The 10,505-nt window shown below is 35.7% G+C and overlaps 1 protein-coding gene across 1 annotated transcript in view; it reads left to right on the top strand.

Annotated features, from left to right (window-relative positions):
* KDM3B (lysine demethylase 3B) overlaps nt 1-10,505 on the top strand; it is a 56,013-nt gene that overhangs the window by 8,781 nt on the left and 36,727 nt on the right. The window contains exons 2-5 of the mRNA XM_025040599.1: nt 4,745-4,961; nt 7,196-7,309; nt 8,337-8,442; nt 10,177-10,301. Coding sequence (XP_024896367.1) covers nt 4,745-4,961; nt 7,196-7,309; nt 8,337-8,442; nt 10,177-10,301 — 562 coding nt within the window. The remainder of the gene's footprint in view (nt 1-4,744; nt 4,962-7,195; nt 7,310-8,336; nt 8,443-10,176; nt 10,302-10,505) is intronic.

Genomic DNA, 10,505 nt, shown 5'->3' with positions numbered 1-10,505 from the left:
GTCTTTATAAACTCCCCCCTCCCGTGCTTCCTCCTGTACCCGCCCCCCCCCCCCAAATCTGCAACTTGCTGTTTTCCATATAATATATATTGGAGGTCTTTGCACATTAGTCCATTTAGATATATTTCATTTTTTAAAACTTTATGCTATTCCATAGTATGACTAAAGTCTGTTTAGCCATTCCCCTAATTATAAAACATTTTGTGATTTCTATTTTGATTTCCTGTTTAAACTGAATTTTGAGAAGTTTTCCCCCCAGGTGGCAGTATCTTTTTAAAACGTACTTTACTATGTCTTCTCCCTCCCTCTCAAAACTATCAAGGGCTCCCTCAAGGCCTGTAACCTACAAAAACTCACTTGTGTCCAGGGACCAGGCTTATGAGAAACAGCTAGGTGACAGACCAAAGGGTGTAGCAGGGGTTGGCAAATGGAAAATACAGACGCTGCCTAAAGATGTTCAAACGCACATTAAAAACAAAGCAACACAAAAACACTCCACCAATGGAACAAGACACCTTTGCCACCAGGTTTCAATTTATTATCCGTTAATGTGCCCTTTATAGCTTACTCTCTTCCTCCTCTTGGAACACTCTTCTTTTTATGTTTCTCTGCCTTTTTATGTTTCTCTGCCTTTGCACCTGCTGGAAAATCTTTCTTTACCTTCTCTGCCAGAACAATGCAGCTTGTCCTTTAAGACATGGCTTGTATACTACTACCTCCTCTGTGAAACTGTTCTAGTTTCCCAAGGCAGATACCTTTTCTAACTTAACATAGCATGTTCAGATCTTTATTATTGCCCTTGTTACATATCTCTGTCCCTCTTAATAATTTCTGTACCTCTTTGTTGGCTCATCTAGGGTGTTAGTCCCTCCTGTCAAGTGCTGCCTTATTCACTTTGATATTCTTGGTACTATACACACACACATGAGGCATTCTTTTTGTCGAGTGTGTGAATATTAATTTTTTTTATTATAGTAAGAGTGGCCTTAGGGAAAACTATAATCAAACTAATGCTAACATGATTGCATAATAAATATGAAGGCTTATATAACTCAGATTACTGCTATCCGATTTTATCACTTAGGGTAACTTATTTTTAAATAATTTATTTGAGTTTAATGTCACTAAAATGAATATAAATCATGTATAGACCATAAAAGGAGTTTTACCACTAACTCTCCTTAACTAATGAAATATTTTACATGTAGACTTTGGGTTCTAGCTATAGCATGTAGTACTATTTGCAACTTTCACTCTAATAGTAGAAATATTTTAAAGACTAAAAAAATCAACCCAAACTGTTTCAATCTTGTTCTGTTCAGATTATCAATCTGCCTTGGCCATCTGACTCAATCCAACGACTACCATTGGTTTTTGTTAGTTTATATCTTTTCTTTCTGTCCTGTGGCTTAGCCACTGCCATTTTAACAGTTTGTGTTCTATGTACTTTGATCTGAAATGATTCTTTTCCTTACATGTTTTAACTCCTTCTAGTACTCTAGATGGTGGTGAGGCACAGTGCTAGGGCCAGAAATAAGCTTCACTGTTGGGAGAACATGTTTACATATATCCACATCGCTCTTAAATTTCTATTATCCTGGAGCTGTTGTTCGATCCCAGAACAAACAGCACTGTGGTGGTTGTCAAGTTAAGCACTTTATTCCATATTCTTTGCCTAGGCAGGTTAAGAGATAATTGCCCTTAAATTAGATGAAATCTGGCTTTCAAATATTTCAGCTTTTCCTTAATGGTTTCAGATATGATACTATTCCTGAATATTAATTTTTTAAATGTTTAAGTTCTTAATGTACAAAGAGTAAAAATTATTACAGCTTTAGTACAATGACTTAGTATTGTTCTTATATTCGTCTGTTGGTATGACTTAGAATTTTTTAACTCATGTTGATTTTTTAAATGATTGGCGAATTAGAACTGCAGCATGGCTTCTAGCTATTGGTCACCATGGAGCCGCAACCTGTGGTTTTCTAATCGATGTCCAGTAGAGTACTGTCACTCAGGGTCAGATTCAGCCCGGGCATTGAACCCCCCATACTCTCCTTTTCATAGCTTTCAAGGACCCATCTGTCCTCCAGCCATTGCCACCTCCTGACATTAGTTATGTAATGGCACCACTGTTCTCCTAAGTCTCTGGTTCAAAATCCAAGTCATTTTAAAAATTCCCCTTACCTTATATCCAGCCAGTCATTGGACTCATGGATTCTCATGAGCACGAGTCACTTTTATCTTAGCCTCACTGTTCCCATTCTAGGTCATGTAAGAACACCCCGTATTTCCCCCTTCCCTCTAATCCATCTCTGCCCACTGATAGCTAGCTGAGTTTTCCTAAAACCAACTGCTCTATCCATATCTTGACCTCAGGTAGAAACCTCTTAATGGCAATTGCATATGTACACTCACACACATATACATACAACTCCCATTGGCAGCTGGATAACGCCCAATTTTTTGAATCCCAGTACTCAAGATCTTTCACACTGAACTCAGTCTTTTTAGCCTCATCTTCCTCTTCTTCCCCTCAATGTACTGTAGCTTCTGCCATTATAGAACTTGATGGAACTTTTTTTGGCCTCTGAACGTCCCCCACACTTTATTTTACTTCTCCTTGTCTTATGACTTCTTATTGTCCAAGTAATGCTTCTTAATTGACCAAAATGCTTCTGAATCTATTACTTTATTTACATTTCACAACTAGTCTTGTAAGACAGGTGTAACTTATCACAAGGGAGGAAACTAAGACTTGAGGAGGGAGGACTGACTTGCCCAAGTTTTGCAATTAATAGAAAGTGAAGTTAAGACTCAAATCCAAGCCTCCTGGAACCTAAGGCCCAAACTCTCTTCATTATGCTGCTACTACACTTTTTGGTGCCTGAGTGTGCACTTAATTGTAAATTTAAATACATCTCTTTCCAGTCACCTGCAAGTTACTTGAAGTTGTGTTTTATTCCCCTAGAACATATATGCGTATATGAGTGAGCCCATTCATATATTAAATATAGTGCAGTTCAGTGTTCTCTTTTTCCATAAAACTCCCCCTTCTCCCTCAGGGTCTTGTTTCCCCATCATGTTTTTTTGTTTTTTGTTTGTTTGTTGGTTTGTTTTAATAGAAGTGAAGCTTTCTTGGCTTATTATAAATAATAAAACTGGAGCTTTATATAATGAATTTGATTTCTGGGATAACTTTTCAGCAATGCACTTCAGTTCACAAGTATTTATTACCTGTAAAGAGATTAAGACTTGTGAGGCTACTGAGCAATAACTCATACTTTATAAGTATCCTGAATTTTCATATAGTTGTAATTATAATTTTTATATTGACTGGATGAGAACATGTATACTAGCAAAAACTTATGAATTCAGTAACAGTTTTAATGATTTGGATTTTGTTGTATAATCATATTTGAAAAATAATAGTACATACATGTATAAGAACTCTAGTATTTAGTCTACAGGAAATGCTTGGTGCCCCAAGTACCTAGAGGTCTTCCTGATAATTTCATTGTTCCCAATTGGGAGTCACTGCTGTGGAGATTCTGACATTGTCTTACATCACTCATTGTTGCCTTAGGAAAATTTCTTAGAGAACCAAGTGGTTGGAAAAGGGTTGCCTCTCTGAGTAATTGCTTTATGTTTTCCTTTTAAACAGTGAGAACTATGCAACTGACCTCTCCATTTTCAGATTGACCTTTAAAAGGAAGCTCAGAGCCAAATATATTACTCAGTTTTATAGCTGTATAGATCCTTATTGCCTGCTTAAGTTTTCCCTTTTTACACTTTGGTACTGACTTAATGTTGTAGTTGCTTGTCCCTGATTTTTTAATTTATATTTTATCGCTTTATTGCATATGTTTCCCAGAAACCAACTGAAATTCTTTGAAAATGAAGTGGAATATAAATAAATAATAAATACTCTAGCTCTTTTGTGACCAGTTATATTTTAGACACTGGATGTGTCTATTACATATGTCCTCTTCTTTATGCTACATTGAACTTGCTCAGAAGTCAGTATTTATATGGAAAAGCCAAACCTAAACATACTATTTATTAGAAAAGTATGGTTTCATTTAATATGAATTGCTTTAAAAAAATTTTTTTTTCAATGTCTACTTAAGTATATCTCAAAAAGTGAAGTGTCTCTTCTGGGAGGACGCACAGCGTTATTATAATGACAGCATGCCTCTGCTAGCATATATGAGATCATTGCTGGCAGTGGTACTTAAAAAATTCATGGGCAGGACTAGGAGGGCAACTTTTTTCCCTTTAGTGTTTATGCTTTCGAATTTTGTACAATGTACACATATCACCTATTCAAACAGTAAAAAGAAGTTCACGGCCATTTTCAGTAAAAGCGTAAAAATTTATCTTCATACCTGTTAGAGTATGAGCTCCTTGAGACCAGGAAATGTGCTAGATTTCTCTCTGTTCCTGAACCTAACACAGTGCCTTATATATAGTAAGCCCCTAGCTAGTGCGCCTATGTGTGAATTGGAAACTAAGAGTTACAAATTCCAGTGGGATCACACTTAAAATTACTGTCTGTGGATAACTCGTGCCTCCTTAATCCTGTCCTGCCTTTTCAGAGTGAGGCTGAGACTAGCTTCCTGGCTCTCAAGTAAGATTGGTTTTTATTGAAATCCATTAAAAAAACTTAAAAACAAGTTAGTAGAATTTTTCCTAGTCAATTGTTCAAAACAGGGTTTATGTTCGTTTATATATAATAACGTAGGATTTTTCCAACTGTGACCTCCAAGCTGCTTTTTTATCTCTTTTTGCAGATCTTTGTAGAATTTGATGGCTGTAACTGGAAACAACACTCCTGGGTTAAAGTTCATGCTGAAGAAGTTATTGTGCTTCTGCTGGAAGGCTCTCTAGTATGGGCACCCCGGAAGGACCCAGTCCTTATCCAGGGCACTCGAGTCTCAATTGCACAGTGGCCAGCCCTGGTGAGTGACTTATTGGCTAAGAACATAATTGGGCTTTACTCCTATACTGTATCTATGGTATTTATCCAATAGCTAAACTCTTTAGAATTCCCAAAACTCCATACTTTGTTCTTAACACACTTTCGTTCTGAAGTTACCAAAGCAAAAATTAGACCTTTTCTTCTGTGTCTTCTGAAACTTTCTATTCGATAATATTTGATACTTTTTGTTTCTGAATAATTTTTCTACCCTTAGTCTTTTCTCATAGTAAGGTTATGAAACAGTGTTTGTAATCTTTAAATTCTTTTTTTTATAGAACCTATTTTTTTCCAGCTTTGTTGAGATCTAATTGCTGTATAACACTGTGTAAGTTTAAAATATACAATGTAATGATTTAATATATACATATGTATTGTGAAATGATTACCACAATAAGGTTAGCTAAAAAAAACATGGTCCATTGACTCACATTGTTACCTTTGTGTGTGTGTGGTAAGAACTTTTAAGATTTACTTTCATTGCAACTTTAAAGTATACAATACAGTATTGTAAACTATAGTAACTAGATTCCCAGATATAGAGTCCCGGAACTAACTCATTTTATGACTGAAGTTTGTACCCTTTGACTATCTTCATCCATTTCCCACTCCCCCCACCCCTGGCAACCACCAACTCTCTATATCTATAAGTTCAGTTTTAGATTTCACATGTAAGTGAGATCATGTAATATTTATATTTCTCTGCTTTATTTCACTTAGCATAATGCCCTCAAGGTTCATTCATGTTGTTGCAGGTGGCAGGATTTCCTCCTTTTTTATGGCTGAATAATATTCATGTGGATACATACACACACACACACACACCCCACATTTTCTTTATCCATTCATACATCACTGGGTACTTAGGTTGTTTACCTGTCTTGACTATTGTAAATAATGCTGCAATGAAAATGGGGTGCAATATCTCTTTGAGATAATGATTTAATTTCCTTCAGATACATTCCTAGAAGTGAGATTGCTGGTTCATATGGTAGTTCTACTTTTAATTTTTCGAGGAATTCACATACTATTTCTCATAGTGGCTGCACCATTTTACATTCCCACCAGCAGTTCACTGGGCTCCCTTTTCTCTGCATCCTTTCCAGCTCTTACCTTTTGTCTTTGATGATAGCCATTCTGACACGTGTGAGGTGGTATCTCATTGTGGCTTTGATTTGCATTTCCCGATGAGCCCCTTTTCATGTACCTGTTGGCCATTTGTATATCTTCTTTGGAAAAATGCCTGCTTGGGTGATTTGCTCATTTTTTAATGTTTGGGGGCTTTTTGCTACTGAATTGTACGAGTTCCTTATATATTTGAATATTAACTTCTTAGATATATGATTGCAAGTATTTTCTTCCATTTTTAAATTTTGTTGATCATTTCTTTTGCTATGCAGAAGCCTTTTTGGTTTTACATAGTTCCACTTGTTCACTTTTGCTTTTGTTGTTTGTGCTTAAACTTTTTTAAATTATTAAGTTTTGTTTTCCGAAGTCAGAAAAAACAGTGCTATAAAAACTTAATTCTGAGAGTATTTGTTTGTATCTTTCTTTGTTAGCAAAGTATTGGTAGAAATGGTTACATTTTTTAAAAATCTCATTCTTTTATAGCTAACCAAGTTAAATAAATAATATTTAAAACAAATATTTTTTGCCTTTGATTATACGTATCATCACTTACTATACTATCTTTTTCATTTGTTTTTAAGGCCACTTTCCAATTGAAATTTTAGAAGAAGCTCAATTGATATGGGCCCCTGGATGACTTTATAGGCTATTTATTTATGAAACAGTAATATGCATAAATTTACCCATACATGTTTATACCAGTGATTATTTTAGAACTTTCACAAAGATTTCAGTAATTGTAGAGATAATGGTATAACTCTTATTTGGGGACTTTACTGTAATTTAAATGCCCTCTTTAAGCCAGGCAAGATGTCAGATCCCTAGCAAAAAATGAGGAATTTCTTATTCTTCTTGTCCTTGTTACTGTAAGTAAGACTATCGAGCTAACTTTTTGCTCTGGTTTGCTTTCTATGATTATTTGAGGGCAGATGCTGGGTTGGGAATGTTTCCAAGGACTTAACACTTTAGCTTATCTGTATTTACTAGAGTGAAAGATATATTAATAATGGATATTTTCTCTGAAGTTAGAGATTCGGTTGAATTATTATTTTCTTTTCCAAGTTCTAATCAGTTTCTTGTACTTCACAGACTTTCACTCCCCTAGTAGATAAACTCGGTTTGGGTTCTGTGGTTCCAGTTGAATACCTTCTGGATCGAGAGCTTCGTTTTCTGTCAGATGCTAATGGGTTGCATTTGTTCCAGGTACTTAACATTTGCTTTAGTTCTAAGTTTATTTCTCTTCTTGCTAATTTCTTTGTTGATTATAAATATAATGTTCCTCCTCTTTTTTTTTTTAGCACTCAAACAAATTATTTCCAATAATTTCTTGTGCCTTTTACAGTTTCTCTGCTTCCTTGAAAAGCTGAGGCTTCTTTCCTCTTTCACAACCCCCTCACCCCTCCACCCCCATGCCACTTAACACTTAAGACCACAATTCTATGGGTCTCCTCAGAAGAGATGGCTTCCCAGAGGTGACTGCTTCTACAGTTTGAGTCTGAGGGAGCTTACTCTTCTGTCTGTGGCAGGGAGGCTGGGAGTTTGGGCTGGTTCTGAAGCAGCATTAAATATTGAAGAGCTTGGGTATATCTTTAGTTACAGAGAAAAAGGATAAGTTAGTAGTTCGAACAAACTGGCATCTGAGTTAGAATTTCAGAATTTATGGATGGTAATATTTTTTTCTCATTAGTAAGGGTTACTGTCTGAAGGTTAAAAATTAGGAGACTTCTAAGAATTTTGCTGTCTTATTGAGGCAGCTAAGAGAACTATTTCCTAAACTGTGTTCTGTGAAATATTAATGATGATTTTGTTGTCGATATGTTTTTGACATCACTCCATTTCAGCAACCTTGCTTTATTCATCTTTGTAATCCTAGTGCTTATATGAGTAGGCACTTGGTAAATGTTGGAAAAATATCAAATAAGCAAAACGATTTATAAGGAATAAAATGTTTTGTGATCAAATAAGTATGAGAAACACTGACCTGAACAGAATTTTTTCTTACATTCTCAGAACCTTTATATGCTATTGTAAAAAGATATGGTATATAATATTTCCTAAAACTAACTGATCTTAGCATCAGTTTTTGCAGAGCATCTCATGAGAGTAGGGTTCTAGAGAACATTCTTTGATAAATGCTGATATAGAGCTTCTTGGGGGTATGATTTTATTGCTGGTTAGATATGATTGCTATTTGTTTTAATATTCATTTGTTTTCTTTTATCTTTACCAGATGGGAACAGATAGCCAAAACCAGATTCTTTTGGAACATGCTGCACTGAGAGAAACAGTTAATGCTTTGATCAGTGACCAAAAGCTGCAAGAGATATTCAGCCGAGGTAAGAACAGATAGATAGTCTTCTGTCTCTGAATTCAGAATCAGGTGTATGGTCAGTGTTGAAAGTGCTAGAATGGGGAGGACACAATGCAACTCTGAACATTTGTCTTCCTTTTGTGGGTAGAGTCAAGAGTATCTCCAGTTAGCTGGATCACTAGAATAGACTGGAAAAATAGGATCTCACTCAGACCACTGTTTTCTCTTTATATTACATTTCATATACATAGTTTTGTTGTGGGTTTTGTTTTGTTGTTTTTTTCATTTCTTAGATATTTACTAAGGCATAACCTTAATGAATATGAGCTAGAATAACTGCGAGCTAGAAAAACCTCTGCCCTTGTTGAGCTTACTGTCCATAAGCGTCTTAAGGACTAAAGACTGGTTTTTGTTTTGTTTTGTTTTGTTTTGTTTTAGGCGAGGCAACCCTTGGTTGACCTCACAGATTGCAAGGACCTTGTCAGCTTACAATCCCTTATTTTTTTATTTTTATTTTTTATGCTTACAGCACCTGGTCTTCCTAGGTGATCTCCCATCCTAAAGACTGTTAATACCAACAAATAACAACTAAAGTGCAAGGTATATTCATAAAGGAAGGTGTCTACAGACTCATTCACATTAACAGCATGTTATCTTTTAAGAATGAAAACAAGAAAGAATTATTAGCTTTTTCTAGTTCAGATATAGATTTTGCCCAAGACTACACAGAAAGTAGACTGTTGCTTCATTTACCCTTCCCTTCATGTTGTACATCCATTCCTCTTCCTTCCTGAACCTCATCATGATCATGATTTTCAGTGAGATAGGGTTCTTGGTTCTCTTGTCAACTAAATCTAAACAGGTAAAGGTAGGAACACTGATCTATTTAGGGAAGGAGAGTATCAGGATAAAATGATCCTTAATAATCAAGAAAAGATGTGAGGAAGAAAGAATGTGAGGAAAATTTGATAGCAGAGAGAAGAAAGTCGAGTAGATAGAATAAGACGTGGAGATGTATATGAGAATGGATAGGAAATTAAGGAAACTTAATTAGAGCTCTGAGAGATCATTTAAAATAAGTAACGATTTAGCTATATAGACTCAAATGTATAAGATATGCAAGAGAGAGAAACTGTCCTTGGAAGGCCAGCTGAAATTGCAGGGTAACATTACCAGCTGATAAAGTAATATCTTTGAAACTCTGTGTTCCTAGGAAGACAGGTGCTATATTTGTTCAGACTATTATTAGTGCAGAGGCTGGAAACCTCCTAAATTGAACTCTGCACCTACTGTTATTAAAAGTCAGATAGCAGAGTATAAATGGTTATAGATCATTCCTATGGTCGCTTAACTAAATAGTACATTCAACTGACTGGACTCCCACTTTTTTTATGTATATGTCAGATAGATCCAAGTATATTTTCATACTACCTGTAGTTTTTGATTTGTAGGTTTCCTTTCCCTTCCTTGTATAACTTCTAGAATTGTAAGATTGAAATAAGGTAGAACTAGAGGCCTGGGAGGTTCTAAGAAATCTCTAAATAAACTGAATTTACAAAGGTCACTGGGAAAAACCATTTTTTGTTTTGTTTCTAAATTGCTTAGTGTGTTAAATCTGAAAATGCTCTTTTATTCAACTCCATACAAGAGGACTGAAAGTACTAGATATTTATACCATAGTTTTCCTTCTGCTTTTAGAAACAATTACGAAAAACTATAGCTTAGCCAAAAATATTCAGTACTGACCGTTCTCTCTTAGGTCCCTACAGTGTTCAGGGTCACAGGGTCAAAGTATACCAGCCAGAGGGGGAAGAAAGTTGGCTCTACGGTGTTGTAAGCCATCAAGATTCCATCACCCGTCTTATGGAGGTATCTGTCACTGAGGTGAGGCTCTGTTATTTCGTCTAAGGTCCATCCATCACCTTACAGTGGGTGGTGTAGAGAAAGGGAGCACTTCACCTGTGTAAGAAGACTCAGGTTCCATCTCTGGCTCTATCACTTAATGATTATATGACCTTGAGAAAGGCTGTTCAACTTTCTTAATAACCTCACTGTTCTTATATGGAAATTAGAGGTAATTAGGTAACA

Source organism: Pteropus alecto, unplaced genomic scaffold (assembly GCF_000325575.1).
Source record: "Pteropus alecto unplaced genomic scaffold, ASM32557v1 scaffold78, whole genome shotgun sequence".
Classification (NCBI taxonomy): Eukaryota; Metazoa; Chordata; class Mammalia; order Chiroptera; family Pteropodidae; genus Pteropus; species Pteropus alecto.
This window is presented reverse-complemented; position numbering and strand designations above follow the sequence as displayed.